The sequence below is a fragment of the Myodes glareolus genome, chromosome 23 (assembly GCF_982192425.1).
Source record: "Myodes glareolus chromosome 23, mMyoGla1.1, whole genome shotgun sequence".
Classification (NCBI taxonomy): domain Eukaryota; kingdom Metazoa; phylum Chordata; class Mammalia; order Rodentia; family Cricetidae; genus Myodes; species Myodes glareolus.
The window spans coordinates 7,470,641-7,487,884 of NC_142048.1; the positions used below are offsets into that span (position 1 = coordinate 7,470,641).

A 17,244-nucleotide genomic window follows, 5' to 3' on the forward strand; every position below is an offset into this window, starting at 1 on the left:
TCAACTAATTCTAAGATTATAGGTGCATGCTATCAAATCTCACTTTTCCCATGAAATATGGATTCACATCCCCAGGCTCGTGTGGCAGGCTTGTACCTGCTGAGCCATTTGTCCTGCCCACATTTTATAGAATTTAAATTTTGATTTGTTTATATTGAGTACCATCTAGTTAATATTTTAGGAAGTAGGGAGAAATAGCTGTAGGATGCGTTTGTATAATTATTCCCTTACATTTCTCTAAGTTAACTGTTAAATATAAAAGATGAAAACTGCTTAAACATTTCTCTTCTTTTTTATTCTTTCTCAGGTATTTCTTTAAAGCATTTTCTCTTGTGGGAGAAACCCAGGAACGTGAAAGAGTATTAATACATTTCTCCAATAGATATTTTTATTGTAATCCAGACACTATCACCTCACAAGGTAATCTAATGAAAAGCTTGCAATTTTATGACTATGATTATTTTCCTTATTATAAAAGTTATATTTTATCGTAAAAATATAAGAAGTTATATTCAATTTGCCTTATCCTAATTATTTAAATCCAATCTGGAATCATTAGTTTCATTTCTCATTCTTTCCCTTTCATTTTGTTTCTTTATAGCATCATCTTCTTAAGGAATATTTAATAACATATTTTGTTCTCTTAATTTATTCTTTTGAAAAATTCATAGTATGGTTGTATTCTTTATTTATATTGTCTTCCTATGCTCAGCTTTGAACTCTAGGATTTAATGTGCAAAGTAGTTTGTAATACATTATTTACTTTCTTACTTCTTCTTATATGTCCTATGGCAGTGGAGTTTCCCTGTCCTGACTGTCTGCTCCCAAATAACTGGCAGCTACTTTCCAAATAACTGACTTAGAGACTTAATATAAATTACAAATACTCGGCCAATAGCTCAGGCTTATTATTAGCTAACTCTTACATTCTAAATCATACTTCTTATCTATTGTTTTTGACGTGACTTATGGCTTGCTTCCTCATTTCTACGTGGCCTGCTTCCTCAGTGGCTGACAAATCCTCTGACTCCACCCTTCTTCTGCCCCCATTCTCCTAATTTGGTTGTCCCACCTGTAATTCTTGCCTGGCTACTGGCCAGTCAGCTCTTTATTAACCAATGAGAGTGGTACATATTTACAGTGTACAGAAGGATTATTCCACAGCAGTCCAGTCATTATACTTCTTGAAATCAGTGTGTTTAGCTCAGACTTTCCTTTGCATATTTATGTATCTTTATGGAAACTTTCCTTAATCTCAGGTACTTTTCTTTGATTTTAATTAAAATCTTTAAAGCTGCCTTTCACTCATGACTTTAGTGAACTATGAGTTTGTTTGTGGTACTGTTTTTACAGAGTAACATAATATGTAACTATTTAACTTTTGGCCCACCGTGAAAGGAGATACTTTTTCTATTTAAAAAACAGTAGCAATGCACAACTTCAAGTTTTACGGACGTTTTCTTGAGGAGGGTTGGGTGCTGGCTGCTGTCTTTTACTGTTTCTGAACTTGTGATAAGCAAATGGGACAGAATAAATATGCTGTGGGGCATGAGTGACTAGAGAGACCACCCACTAAACTAAAGCATGTGCTTTCTAAAACACTCACTTTCCTGTGCGTTTGGCATAAATTAATAAGGTTTTCACTTCCACTAAAACTATTATCCTCTGCTATACTTGGGTTAAGAATTAGGGAAGAGAAAAGCTAACTGATATTTGAAGGAAAGATGTTTAACTCTGCATATAAAGTAAGATGAAAGTGATAATTCCATTTAAGTTGGAAATGTTGTTTCAGGCTTTGACCACATTTTCCTGAATATTTAATTTTTTAATCCTCCTAGATTATTTCAGTGTTTTACTTTTGGCTTCATCTAAACATCCTAGAAAAACAATACAACCTAAATGTGGTTTTTAAAGAATGTTGCAAAATATGTCTATTTTTATCTATATATCTTGAGTATTAAATGATTCCTTTTCACATTGATACCGTATGCTACAGAAAATTGAGAAAATACAAATAAAACAGAAATAATGTGTCATGATCCAGAGATAGCTTTGTATTTTGATATATTCTTTTAGAAATATTTACATTTAGTAGAATTATACTGCACATATGTCTCTCAAATAACTGATTATCAAGTATCTTTTTCACTTTAGCTTATATTCCTATACAACAATCCTAATGTCCTTAACATTACAAACTTTTGTTTCTGCAGAGTTATATTTGTCTCCCATTGTGCACAATTTCTGCCTCTGCATTCTTGTATTTATGTAGATCCTTAGTTTTTCCTTAGTGTAAAGCCACAGAAGAGTTGCTGTGTTAAATGACACTGCTTCATGACTTTGCCCTTCAGAGAGGAGGTGCCAATCTCTTGTCATTAGAAGGGCTCAACTGTCTTTGGAAATTCTTGCAACTCATCTCATCCTCTTTCTTCCCCTCCAAAGTTGTGTCTGCTGCAGCGGTGCATATGTGATGTTAACAATAGTCCCTGTTTTTGCAGATGGAGTCCATTGCCTCACCTGTGCTATGATGCTGCTCAACACAGATCTGCATGGCCATGTAAGTGTAGGTTTGTGATGTTTTCTCGTAGGAGCTGCAACGTTGCAAGCTTGTCTTGTGTTCACACAGATTTTTCTCTGCCCCTCCTTGCCTTTTTCTCTAGAGCATTCCAGTAACATGTAGACAAACATAACTTTTTCAAGAAAGAAATATTCTTTTCATTCCACATGCTAGCACAGAGAGTAATTTTAAAAACAAGATTATTCTGTAGGTGCCTGATATGGTTTCAGTGTGTGTATTCACCTTCCTCCACCAGATGGCAGGCAGAGACTACTTGTTTTAGATTTTGTTTTGTTGTCTTCTGGTTAGACTGGTTAGTGGCTGAAGTACAATGTTGGGAAGATAATACAAGTTAGAACTGAAATTGCCATTTTTAAGTTTTAATAGGTATAACAATTCAGTCTTTTCTGAATTCTTCAAATCACCTTTTTTCTTATCTAGCTAAAATATCAAAATAAAACCTAACATAAAACCAAACTATCTCATCTTCTGTTTAAAATAAAAGATGTACATCATACATTTATGAACCTGTAATAGAAATGAAACATTTCATTTCATTTTAGTTATCTACTTCACATTTGGGAAATGAGAGTATTTTAAGTAAATATAAAGTAATCTATAATTTATTTAGGACAAAGTTCTAGGTTCATGTATTTTGAAGGAAAATTTCAAGTATCTACGTAATTGAATATATTAGCACTTGACTTAATATATTTTACTTAGTAATTTTAGAAACTATTTGAAAATTACTATTTAGCAGCTGTTCCATTATTCCAAATATTCCATTATCTTGATACTATAGAGCTCCTTTCTAAAGAGTTAGTGTGGGGCTCTGTAGGACCTTTAAGTTGAACCTATTCAGTATAAAGAAGCCTCGTCACATTGGATGTTTTTGAAGTCCCTTTAGCCTTAAATAATTGTGTACTTATCATTTTGATAAGAAATGTCTTATAATAGAAAAAATGTGCTAATATTTCATCTTGTTGAAAGATGTTGAGCTTCTCATATAATGTCTATAAAAATTGTTAGATTTGGGAAACATTTCTTTTACATTTGGATTGCTTTTTTTTAAAAGCACTCAATGCTTTAATAATACTTTGAAGTTAGCATAAATCTTATTGCTCATCATAATTTGAAATAAAGCAGCAATTCTGGATATGCCGACTGGTTTTTATTCCGATGACCTGCTGGGGTTGAATGTAGATGCACTCTGGACCTGCTGGTGCCTGGAGCCACAGCTGCAGAATCACAAGGCAGGGCATCTGTCCTGACCCCAGCCGCAGATCTCCTGAGGGATCCAATAAAGCATCACGCATTGGGCATGTGGCACACTATTGGAATTCCAGAAGTGTTTGAGGCAGCCCAGGGCTCCATAGAGGTGCCCTGCTAAACAACAAAGAATGAGCAAACAAATGTGCGTTTCCTTTGACACCAGGATGAGGGTATTCTAATGTTGCCTTTAGTTGTGCTGAAGGTAGATAATTAGCAGTTGCCCAAAGTAGCAGGTTACTGATAGAAAAGGGGAAATTGTAATGACAGTAAATCTCTCTGGATCATCTGGGTTGTATTTTTGGTGGTAATTAGTTCTCAGCCTTGGTTGAGTGTATAAAATATATACTGCATGCCTAGGGTTGTCTAGTGTTTAGGTTTTGTATAATAATTTTCTTTGTTATACAATGCATACTATTATAAATCTGTGGGATGTATAGTTGCCACGATAAGCGCTAACCATATGAAAATGTGTTTTTCTTATCTTTCCCTCTGGATTCATTTTAAAAATAAACTTTCCATCTAGGTGGTAAGTGCTTATCCATAATTCTGAATGTAGGTTCTCTTGCATCGTAATTGCCTGATACAGTCTAGTCTCTGTGCGACTGGTAGCATGACCGTCCTGAGGCTGAAATCATTCAGAAGATGAGTGAATTCTTTCTAGTGTTTGCTTCTTCCCTTTGCCTTCTTTCCTACTGCATAGGCCATCACCATCTACTACCTGACCCAGTACCTGAAAAACACGTTGTGGGAAACTAATCCGCCATCCCCCTTCTCTGTGCCATTGGGCCATGACCGCAGCACAGCAGCATGACTTTCTAAGAAGTGCTAAGCCGGCTTGTCCTCATGCTTTCTATGGGGAAGGGCTAACTTGGGGGATTAATTGATTTGGCCTGTTTGTTTTGTTTTGTTCTATGGTTCTCCTTTATGTAATGATGCTCTGGAAATGCATTGGTATGGTCCATTTTTATCCTGCCATTCTCACTAATACGATGACGGAATGAACACTAACACAATAACCTCTAGTCGGCAGCTCCACATGTTGTTCTGCATTCTATCTTTGATGTATCCGCTCACTCACCAGTGTTATACCCAGATCACGGAATCTCCCCAAAACCAATTAGGAGACTGAGTCCTGTATGTAAAAGCAGAGAGCCTTTATTCTTATACAAGTTTGCAAACTTGGACTCTCTATGTGTTCAACGTATTGGACTGGTTGGGAGCCCCGAGTTCAGTTGAGTTGGGTTTGTATAGTAGTAATGGTGAGGGTGAGGGATTTCTAAGGTTATGACCCCTGATGGTCTGACATTTATCTAGGGGTGTTTTGGTAAATGTGTGCTGGCAGATGATCCTGTCTACAATGGTTGGAACATTAGGAATTTTCTTTGGATGGTCTGTTTCTGGGTGGTCTCAGTTTGTGGTCTTTTTTGATTGCCTCAGGGTAAACTACTGAGACTCAGACCTCCCTTGAGCTTATCGTGGTAGAGACCTACATTTCCCTCTTCACAGGCCCCAAAGACAGGACCCAATCATGGGTCCAGCTTGCCCATTGGTTTAAGGAGATAGTATTGGGACCTTAGAACCATTAGCTAACAGATTATGTTTTAGGACAGTGGCTATCCTCTGTTATCAGGTCCTGTAGCTCTGGCCTTTTGAGTACAACCAAATTGTAATTATAATCCTGAATATCTTCTTTTGCTCTGTGGTTCTGCATAAAGAACCAAAGTGTCTTTTTACTGTAGGATCATTTTAGTTAATGGATCCATTAATAGACAACTCTGGGCCTACTTTTCTGGTATATCAACGGGTACTATAGGTAGACAAGAGAGTTCCCCCTTGTCTCAGCACTTCAACCTATTCTGGGCAGGGAGCATGGGACGATGTGTTCTTTTCTGTGACTACTTTGAGCTGACATTGAGGTGTTGTTGTCAGGGCCCAAGAAAGTCAAGCCAAAGATAATGAAGGAATTTGGGCAATGGGACACTGATCAGAAGCATCTGGTTCACAGACTCTGTTGAAGAGACAGGGAACATTCACATCAGCTGGACTGATCCACATCAGCTTTCAGCAAGTCCAGGGCTCGCAGTCATTCAGAGCAGGTTGTAGTGAGCAACTGATGCTGAGATGTATCTGCCAGCCAAGTGGAAACCTATTGAGATAAGTTTAAACTAGGAACAGACATTAAAATTTATGTACTTAAAGGAAAATAATACATTTGAAATTTTCATCTGTCTTTTGTCTTCTTTGGAGGAAGTAGAGTGCTGCTAGGAGCCCAACTGTCTCTTTTTGTAATAAATTTTTTTAATAATCAAATATTTAAATGCCATATTCTCCAGATCTCCAGAAAAATATAAAATATTTATATTTTAAATGAGGGTTGGATTAAATATAAAGCATTCTTATAAGAGACTTAAAAGTACATACCAATTTAAAACACGAGACTTAGTGTTTTTGTAGTCTGTAATGAGATGCAATGAATAATTATAACATTAAGCATAGGTGCGTTTAAGTTACATGTATGAACACAGAGAGAGTGAATAGGAATTGGGCAAAGTGGATACTCTTAGTGGGCCCTACCAAAGGCATGCCACTGCATAAAACACACATGTAACAGAGTCAGCAAGAGGAATTTAGAGACAAAAACTTAAGTAAACTGGGAGACAAGGCAGGATATACTTCAATAAAATGGGAGAGCTTGGTTACCTGACGTGGCTCTCAGCCAAGATGGCGGCCAAATCACAGTGGGGAGCCAGGCAGGGACTACCTCAGTAAAGATGGCAGAACTTGGTCACCTGACCTGGCTCTCAGCCAAGATGGTGGCGAAGTGACCTGACCCTAGTCAGAATGGCAGCAGTCACATGTTGTATGGAGAAGCCACAATTTTTGAGCTGCAGGGTTTTTAAGCTTAATAAGGGAGACCTAGAGGCGTGATCTGCCCAATGGCTGAGCCGCAGTGCCACAAGCTGCAGACGGGAGCAAAAGGCTAGAATTGAAAAAAGCCGCCTCGTGGATCCGACCAGTCTTGTTGGCAGCAATAGCCATGGCAGGGTCCATTTGCCTGTGCGCTTACAGTAGTCAGAAAGCTCCCATAAAAGTGGAGCTGGCGGGACACCGGCAGAGGGTAAGGGCTGAAGAAGTAGGGCATTAAGGCCTGGGGTATTTGGGCCTCTAAAAGGCTTCCATCCCAGGGGGGACAGACATGAATGGTTTGCTATTCACAGCTGAAATTGTGAAAACCCATGACACCACAGGCCTATAACAGGACATCTTCCCCTATAGGCGGGGTGCAAATTGGCACGAACACTGCAGGACCCATGAGCCGGGTATCCCGTGATCTCCGGGTAGGGTGCTACAGCCTGACTGGATCCAGTCAGAGTGACTCGGAAGCCAGAGAGGCCAGAGGCCGCTCCGAGTGGTCTTTTACAGCAAGGGAAAAAGAAAAAGAAAAAAAAGAAAAGAAAAGAAATGGAAAAAAAAGAGAAAGAAGAATCTGAGGGACTCTGGTACCCCAGTTGCGGGTGAATTGACCCCGGGCTGTTCCAATCACAATTTCAGCTAAGGGAAGCAATCCAGAGATGAATGCCAGTGAAGGGCACAATGGTAGCCTTGAAGATCATGGTTGGGGCTGGTCGTGTGACCCTCCCCTCCCCCGTTTCTAGGAAGACCAGAGAATTGCCGGAGCTCAACTGTCAATTCCTCAGGTTCAGAGAAACCGTTAAGGTGACCAGAATGGGGGAAGCTCACCAATTGAAAACGGTGGTGTGAGTAGAAATCACGCTCAGGCATATGGAACATGTGGTTGTTGTGAAAAAAAATAATCTGGTTCAGGATCCTGACCCTAGGAGAGGGACTTGGGGTGGGAGAGTCTTCCGAGTCTTTTGGCACCAACGAAATGGATTATTAAAAATTCTATAGGATCCCCGGCAGTGGCAGGCAGCAGAAACACCGCCCCAATGGGTGGTAGTGGACCATGTGATGTCACGCAGCAGGCCCTGAGAGCAGCCATTCCCAGATTGGGATTGCTGCAGGTCCCTGAGCAGTGGCTGGTCCAGGGCAGGGAGAAACGCAGTGGCAGGCAAGAGACAGAGACATGGATAGGCACAGCATGCAGAGTGAGGTTGGATATTTTTAGTGGGTTATGGAAGTGTGGGAGGGAAGGGGAAGAAGGAAAAGCGGGGGAGGGGGGGCATGGGGTGGCGAAGCTGCCTCTCTGAGAGGGAGAAGAAAAAGAGCACTCAGTCTGGAAGCTGAAGATCAGCCTGTCTCAGCAGATGGAGGAGGGAGTGAGTGTGGATTGTCTCTTAGAGACAGAACAATCATTGCACAAGCCTGTATAGAAATCCATATCATTGATAAAGGCAGATAATGGGTGTCTGTATACAACAGGTAGACTCTCATACCTTTGAGTCCCAGAAAAAACTACAGATTTTGGTTAGACACATGTATATTTTTTCTGCTGTCCAGAGATCCAAGTATGAATTGGACAGAGATGCCTTCGGCCTGATGAGAAACACACTTAAGTTCATATTTAGATGACAACCAGACTAAATCTAAAATCTTGAGCTTGTGACCCAAACAGTTAGTAGTCATTGCTCTATTAGCTTACCAGACTATACCATAGAAGGGGAAAGACATCAGAAATATTTTCCATATCTTAACCTGAATTTACATTTTAAATCATTTTAGACCCTCAAAGATTATGACTTTTTATATCCTCAGACCTTTTTATATCTTGGAACATTTTTTTAATCAAGAGACCTTGTAGCTTTAGAAAAAGCAAGGGTTGATTTCTATATCTATAAAATGAGCTAACAGGCTGGATGTAGCTTTGTGCAAGGGTCTGGATACCTGTTGCTGCTAAACTGGCAGCATTACAGCTGGCTTAGCCGTCAGTATCAGAGATCCCAGAAGGATAGACAACGTGTACCTGAGTACACAGCAAGTAGTTTCCAAATCCATTAAAAATTACAGAGTCATATACAGCTAGCCATACCCAGCTCTCCATAGCATTGGAGATAGAAGTATCCAGAACAGCAGTCTTAGAGTCTTAGCCAGTCCCATAAGGTGATTTTTGTTTCCTATGGAAGAGGGACATGGAAAAGTCTGACCTTATTTTGTCTAGGCATAAGTGGTGCAGTCAATTCTCCAAGGTCCTCCTCTCTATCCACAGTCTGGACCAGGTCCTGGCAGCAGGTGTTGCACTGGGGCATCTCACCCAGTGGTCAACGTCATTGTAATCCAGGTGGAGACATCATGGTGTCCCATGATCTTTTTCGGGGACTGTGGGTCACTGCTAGGATCTCAGAGTCTCTGTTTAATATAAAGCCTTTTAATCATTATTTTAAATGCTATATTCTGCAGATCTCTGAAGTATGCGGGCTGCCTAGATTTATCTGATTAGACAAACTTGGTTTCTAGTTACTTGTTTTAAGTTTGACTTTGAAAACATAAACAGGGGACTAAAGATTTATCCCTGTAATTAATTATATCAGTACTTTAAGGATAACTGATTAACTTGTTTCCCCTAACAGTCTATCATAAGTTAGCAGCATTCATAAAACCAAAACTTTACATTCTGTCAGGGTTAGCCTTTAAAAAGATAATGATTTTGAATTGAAGCAAATAAAGTCATTGTGAGGGTAAAAATAGAAGGAGTTTGTGTCTAGCTGTTAATGCTGTCTCCTGTGAAAGCAAGGAAAAGGTCCCAGGGTGAAATGGGATCAGGAGGGAGCCTAGGAGCTAGCAGTACCCTTGACAAGTTCTAAGACACTGCAGCCCCGCCTTAGGGAAGGACTACAAGTTCACTTTGCCAGAGATCAGGAGGGAGACACCCTTTTTAGTAAGGAAGAACTTTCTCTAAGCAACTTGAGGGAATGCCTGACCTTGGGAAAAGGACTTTGTAGTTTTATCTCTGTTAAGTATGAGCCTTAGAAAACAATTTTTCAGTTGAAATTCCTCTTAGTATCAGTACAAAAATTTATGACTCAGTTTATCCAAATAACTTAAATCCAACAAAGTTAGCAAAGACAAGGAAGCTAAACATACATTTTTAAGCCTGAATAGACCTTGAACAAGGAAATACATATTAAAACCGTTAGTTAATAGTTTAATGCTTTCACTTTTAAATATAGTTTCCCATGTTGTGGTGATCCCCACATTACAAAATTTTTCCCACTGTTATTTTACAATTGCAGTTTGGCCTGTGTTGTGAATCTCAATTCAAGCATCTGACGTACAGGTAGTCCTAGGCTACTTCTGTACAAAGGATGGAGACCCATAAACTTGGATGCTGTTCCAAGCCCTCTATCAAACTGCCTAGGTTGTTTTCTTCTGCATCACAAGAAATGGACATCCAGTTTCTGGTTAGCATTCTGTGCTTATGACTGTGACCCTAATTTTTAGCTTTTTATTTTACGTCCAAACATTAACAATATGAAACATTTGATAAGCACAAATGTCCCATAGTGTTAATTTTTTTAAATGAAAATCTCTTAAATGTCTTCCTGCTATATCAAAAATAAAGGTCCTCTTCGGCCTCTCCTTCGATGGCATATGCATAACCTGTCTTTTAGATTTCAGTTTGCTCTATTTCACTGTAGCTGGTGGTACTTGTGACTATCACCTGGCATTTCTAAAACTGTTTTAAGGTCTATTCTTGCAATTGCACATTTTTTGGGACTCTAGTCCTGGCATATATTGTAAACCTCAGCTGTTTCCTATGATCCCTTTATGTCTTTATAACCATTATCACCTGGGTGACTGTTAAATTAACAAAGTTTAGCTTGCAAAGCAAGGTACATTCTTTAGTATAAAAACATTGAGGTGCAGCTTTAATGCTTTAAATCTGATATATATATATATATATATGTATGTATAGTTTTAAACCTTGCTTTTAGAATGGTACATGACTCATACAAAACTTGTCCCAATCCAAACTATCTTGGAGATCTGTTATTCTGAACCTCCTAATTAGGCCCACTTTACATGGTTACCTTTAATCAAGATGGTGGTAAAATCATGTGGCATCCATTATTATTTTTTTCTAGCAAAATGGCAACCCAGAATCTAAAATGAAATCGTGCCTTATGGTTTTTTTAAAATTACCTATGCATAAATTTTAAGTTATCAATTCCCAGTGTTACTAATTAACTTTTAATTAGTGTTATTTTCATTTTAACAGATTTTTGACCATAGCTAACAAAATAAACTTAAATCTGAAGCTAAAGAATGTTCACATAAACCAAGTTCAAATTTTTTGACTCTTTATTTATTAAAAATTTCCAGCTTCTCCCCACCTCACTTTTCCCTCCACCTCCCCCACTCCCCCTTCCTATGAAGTCCTAAGAGCAGTCAGGGTTCCCTGCCCCGTGGGAAGTCCAAGGTCCTCCCCCCCTCCATCCAGGACTATGAAAGTGAGCATCCAAACAAACCAGGCTCCCACAAAGCCAGTCCAAGCAGTAGCATCTGACGGAGCATGTGATCAAACCAGACTCTGAAATTTTTTGACTCTTCTGCTTTGTTTTCTTCCCCTTGTCATTGTGTCAGGGGCTCAGACCGGCAGAGTGACAGGAGACACTTTTAAATAAGCATGGGTCTAGTGAAGGAAGAGTCATAATCCAGCTCTAGAGCCAGCTTTTCAATAAAGAACAGCATAAAACAGTTTAAAATTATCTACACCAAAAAGTCACCTGAATTTCTGCTAACCCAAATCCAGTAACCAGAACTCAGGTGGGTGACAGAGACAGCAAAAATATCCAAACCATTTCTGTCTCAGCTCCATGCTTGCAAGAAAACTTACATAGAGAAACTTTTCAGTAAAACAAGCACATTCAGTATTTGCAGGTATGCGAAACCACAGCAAACATAGTTCACATCCCCTTCTCACCTTCTATAACTTTTTATAAACCTTTAATCCATTTTCTTTCTTTATTTTTTCAATCTCCTGCTTCCTCCCTTACTTTTCAGACAACATACCAGAGTCTTTCTGACTTCTCAGACAACATTAAAGCTCTTCCAAAGTCGTCCTTATAATTTCCCTCAGTAGTATATAATATATTGTATGGCTACAATATTTTAAACAGAAACAGAAACATGCATATACTGTAACATACATTCTTTAAATTCACATCACATAAAGTCCTGTACCAGTGTGAAACATCTGAGACAAACAGTAGTTTTTTTTTTCCCATACGGTATCCAATAGTAGCTTGTAACCAGCCCCTCTAAATGATGACAGATATTTATAACCCATTGGATCTGAATGTCCAAAGCTGCTCTGGTAGAGGGAAGTCTGGCTATAGTGTTACAACACGGTCACTGCCACTGAGCTTCACACCTATAGCCAGTGCCTGTGGCCCACAGAGTCAAACCTTGGTCAGGTTTGACCAGAAGTGGAGGCACACAGCTCCCAGGGCAGGCATAGGGAACCCATTCACCAGCATGGGAAGGGTCAGGGTGGCATGCAGCTTGGGGGAGAAAGACTGTTAATGTCTCCAGCCATAGCAATTAACCCCAGATTTTCTGTTCAGTGTTTGAAATCTTATTGGGGCACATCCGCACCCTACAGCTGTGGCGGGCAGGCAGCCTTGCTACATTGTAACCACAAAGCTGTGTAGCTCAGCCACCCATCCATACACTCATGCTGCCTGCCCGCAGCTCTGTGCTTGTATAGCAAACCTGCCGGTGTTGTCCCCGCACTACAGGCCGAGGCTGACTCCTTTCCACGAAATGTTTAAAGTGGGTAGAGGTGGTTTGTCTCGTCTCTGTTAGGAAAATATACCCCTGTGCTTATGGCCCTATCTCTAAATCCTGTAAGTGATCCAATACCAAAGTCAGAGAAGTTGTGATTTGAGTCTGTCCCATTACCTTAGTCTCTTAAGTCAGAAAGAGGACATACAAAAGACAAAACAACACACAAAACAATACAGAGTCCTCCTGGTGCCTGGAAGCAAAATCGAACCGAAGAGAGCCTCAAGCTGTTTCGCACGAGCATCTTTTGTGTTTATCTACAGAAACCAGAGAGATCCACTCTCATACAGAAGGGTCCTGGGACCCAAATACAGAAGGGCCCTGGGGACGTCTCCCCAGGTACCCCTCCTGTGATCTTTCCACACTTTCGCGTAGACCATCTACAGGCTCTCACAGACTCTGGGCCCATTTACAGAAGGATATCCAAACACAAAGTCACAAAACGAACTAACTAGGAGACCAAGTCCTGTTTGTAAAAACAAAGAGCCTTTATTCTTAGACAAACTTGCAAACTCAGTCCCTCTGTGTGTCCATCATACTGGATTGTTTGGAGAGCCTTGAACTTAGATGGAGGTGGGTTTTTATAGTATCAAAGGTGGGGGTGAGGGATTTCCAAGGTTCAGGACCCCTGATTAGCTGACATTTGTCTAGGGGTGTCCTGGTGAGTGTGCTGGCAGAGGATCCTATCTACAATGGTTAGAACATTAGGAATTTCCTTTGGATGGTCTGTTCCTGGGTGGTGCCTGAGTAGTCTCAGGGTAAACTATTGAGACTCAGGCCTCTGTTGAGCTTATCATGACTGGGTCCTATACCAGTAGTGTCCCTGTACTGTTTCAAGGTCTTGCCACTTGGGCATGCATGTGTTTAAGCAGTCAAAGCTCCTATTTTGCTGATGACCTGGCTGGTTACCATTAATCAGATTTAGCTGAAGGCATATTGACCAGGTACCTGAGAAGTTGTTGTGGAAAATACAAAGGCTTTGAAAATTTACATTGAATTATAGTGAAGTCCCATTAAATAGGCCAGTGGGGGGAAAAGTATATATTGGTTCTTTCCAGATAAATTCATTGTCACTCTTTACTGCCTACTGTAAAATATAGAGGAACGGTTCATCTTTATCTTAATCCCAGCATCTTATTTATACTTGTCTCTGAGTACTCTTGTAGATTAAATACTTTGTAGTTTTGAGCACATCAGTGACTTGCTCAGTAATCCCTTTTATTTTTATCCAGTGTTTCCTTATCTACAAAATGTATATGTAATTAAATGCCTATAAATATAAACTTTTAGATTACAGTATTAAGTAATAAGCATGCTAAAATTGCTTGGAATTTGGAAGTACGATTGGCATTTTTGTTTTATGGTAAATACTATAAAGATGTAACATATGACAGTAAATTTGATCATGTCTGTTTGGACTAAGCTTCAAACGAAATCTACTGGCTAAAACTAACTAGTTCTCATATATTTGGTACATACTAAGGATTCATCTCCCCTCCCCAAGCAATATTATTGCCTGATCTAAAGAAAGGTGGGGTACAGGAGAATTGGTAGGACTGGTATTCTCGTGGTAATGGTGGGGGTTGGGGGGGGACAGGAGCTGGCTTCCAATGAAGAGTGAGCTGATATGAACACTATTGACCAAATCCACAAATCCATAGCTAGGAAATCTCAAGAAGTTTGCACCTCAGATATCTGTTTAAACTCAAAGCATGATTAAGAGTCTGTGGCTTGGAAGTTACTGTTAGACTAATTTGTGATAGAATTTACTGTTTAACATTGTTTTTTTTAGATTTTCATTAGCAACTTTCCCAATATTGCTCTGTGCTCTTGAGCACTGAGAGGATCCACACACCAGGTGCTGCGGGTAGAAGACAGAGTATGGTTCCTAAGGGGAGTTTCTACTGTCTTCATTGGTTCCCATACAGATTCCTTGTTTTGCGGGCAGAGTGTCATCCTTGTGGTCTGAGTCTAACAGGAGGCATGGCCTTACTTGTGTTTGATGTTAAGATTAAAGAATTAAACACAGGTCAGAACTTGGCAAATATGCCAGATTTGTAGGGAAAAGAGAATTAAGTGTGCATTTGTAACAGATTAATCTTAAAATATAGTGAGAGTGCCTTCACAGCAGTGAATTCTTCTGAAGCTAGAAAAATGAGTTCTTGGGTTGGCTCTGTGGGAAGTTAAATGGTAGATAAGTATTTGGTTTACTTGGAGTCCTGAAAGATAACGCTAAAGTTTTTCTTTAAGACAATACTTTTTTATCTTCTTTTGTTGTTTTTCCTTCATTCTTGAAAAGTAATATATGTATATAATGAAATATGATCATATCCATACCCAATTTCCCACCTCCAACTTCTCCTGTATCCCCATCAGCATGTTTTCCTCCCAACCTTGTGTTGTCGTTGTTTGTTGTTGTTGGAAACCCACCAAGTTCAGTTATTGCTGTCCATATGTCCATGGGTGTGGATCACGCACCAGAGCATGGGAAAACCTTCAGAAAGCAATGATTCCCTTCTCCCCAGCAGTTCTGTATGTAAAGGCTTAAAAACCCTCCAGGAAATTGATGAACCGTTTGTAGTTAATGTCCTTGGGAGTTTCGGTATCTGTAATTATTATTGTAACTAGTCTTCTGCTTCCCTCCTTTCTCCTGGCTTCCCATCGTCTTCCTGTCTGTGCCGCCCTGTATCCTTGGTGTCCTCTGCTGTGGAGCCGATCCCGAGTTAGAAGTCTAATAAAGGATTGGAGCTGTGAATGTAACTTCAGCCCTTTTGATGTGATCTCTTTTCCCTCATGGCAGTAGTTCTCTGACTCTTAAATACAGTCCTGCATGTTGTGGTGACGCCCAACCATTTATTGTGCTTTGTAACTATTATTCTGCTACTGTTAGGAATTGTAATGTAATATCTGATATGTGACCCCCACTGCTGCCTTATGGTATTATGTCTTTTCTCTTGGTCCAAGTTCCCTACTAGACTTTCATCATTGAAAGTCCACGGAAGCACAAGTAGGCTTGGGTCTAGAAATGAGCAGGGCTTCTACCTGAGTTGCTTAACAATTATTATGTTTTTAAAATCTGATCTGTTACCAAAAGGAGTGTATATCGACTAGACTGAGAATCTAGCCTTCAGCTGTGGAATGTTTTTGCAGAAAAATGTCATGGTTTGATTTTTTTAAATTTTAAAATGACCTTTAGAATGCAGCACCACTCACAATCATGTTGGCAATGGTGTAGATTTTAATAAGAATGAGTCTGTATTTAAGTATGTAAAAGTTTAATTATGCACTAGTGAATTTCATCCAATCCTGTGACCTCTGAAAAGGAAAACTTTTCCATTTCTCTATCTGCTCCTTCACTTCTGTTTTATTCATTTTTAATTCGACCTGTTTGAGAACAGATTCCCACGGAGAAAAACTATCAGAGTGCTCACCTCCTGAGTCAGTGGCCTTGGATGGAGCCAACAGGTTCCTTATCCATTGCTTTTCCCGTGAGTTTTCACTCGTGTATAATAAGGCATATGAAATGAGCTTTAACTCAGTTTTGTCCTCCCCCCTTCCCTCCCTCCCTTGGAGAGAGGAAGAACAAGAATGAAGAAAGTGATTGAAAGCTCACTAGACCTCTGTGACTTAACTCATTTCCTCTACAACAGCCGAGGTAGAAGTAAAATTAAATCTTCATGTTTGGACAGAGTTCAATGTGTTGTATTTTCTCAAAATTAAAAAAAAGTGATCTAATCAAGTACTGGCAGAATCTATTCTTAGGACATTTCTCCAACTTTGTCCTAGAATACATTTATACTCTAAAAATGCTTGAAGACTCAAACAGAGGTGATTTTTTGCGTTCTTTTTTATAATTATGAATTATACTTTATGATGTAAGAAAAATCAGTGGCTAGAGTAGCATTTAGATTTTTTGAGTCATTTTACTGTTTGAACTAATGGAGGACAAGTCGTAGAATTCTTCAGTGAATACTTGTGAAAGAATGCAAGTGAAAAAGTGGCTGTTCTCTTTCTCTCTCTCTCTCTCTCTCTCTCTCTCTCTCTCTCTCTCTCTCTCTCTCGGTATTCTAAGACAGGGGCTTCTTGTATCACAGTCCTGGGATCTGGAATGCACTCTGTAAACCACGCTGCCCTTGAATTTACAGAGATTTGCCTGCCTCTGCCTCCAGAGTGCTGGAGTGCTGGCGTTAAAGGTGCGTGCCACTACACATTCCTGGCAAAGTAAATGCTTTCAGTATTAGTACAGAACAGATTTGCGCTAATTGAAACCTGGAGCAGGACCCTAGAACTGAAAACTCTTTCACACAGTGCATAATGTCTTCTTACCATGTTTAAAACTCCCCAAGATTTTAGCTATCCTTAATGTTGGATTGTCAACCTCTTAAATCTGTGACTGGAATTTATGGAGGAAGCTACTTTCTCATATTGTGACTCCTGCTCTTAAACATTCTTCTTGTTTGCTTTTAAGGTTGAAATTATGCCCCCCCCACTTTCCTTCCTTCAAATCCTCCCACTCTCTTTCAAATCTGTAGCCTCTTTTTAAGTTAATTGTTATTGTATGCATATATATTTGTATATATAAATATAACCTGTTGAGGCAATGTAATATTACTTGCCTACTACTGATCTGATAGGGGAAATGGAAAGGGGGGGCTCTTTCGAGGTGGGGG

General features: G+C 39.6%; 1 protein-coding gene across 5 annotated transcripts in view; it reads left to right on the plus strand.

Annotated features, from left to right (window-relative positions):
* The window catches only part of Psd3 (pleckstrin and Sec7 domain containing 3), a 536,277-nt gene that overhangs the window by 321,165 nt on the left and 197,868 nt on the right, over positions 1-17,244 (plus strand). For 4 of the 5 annotated variants that reach the window (XM_085680348.2, XM_085680349.2, XM_085680350.2 and 1 more), the window contains 2 exons: positions 308-420; positions 2,499-2,557. In XM_085680348.2, coding sequence (XP_085536474.2) covers positions 308-420; positions 2,499-2,557 — 172 coding nt within the window. Of the gene's footprint in view, positions 1-307; positions 421-2,498; positions 2,576-17,244 lie in introns of those variants that run through there. The other variant, XM_085680351.2, reaches the window with a different exon arrangement.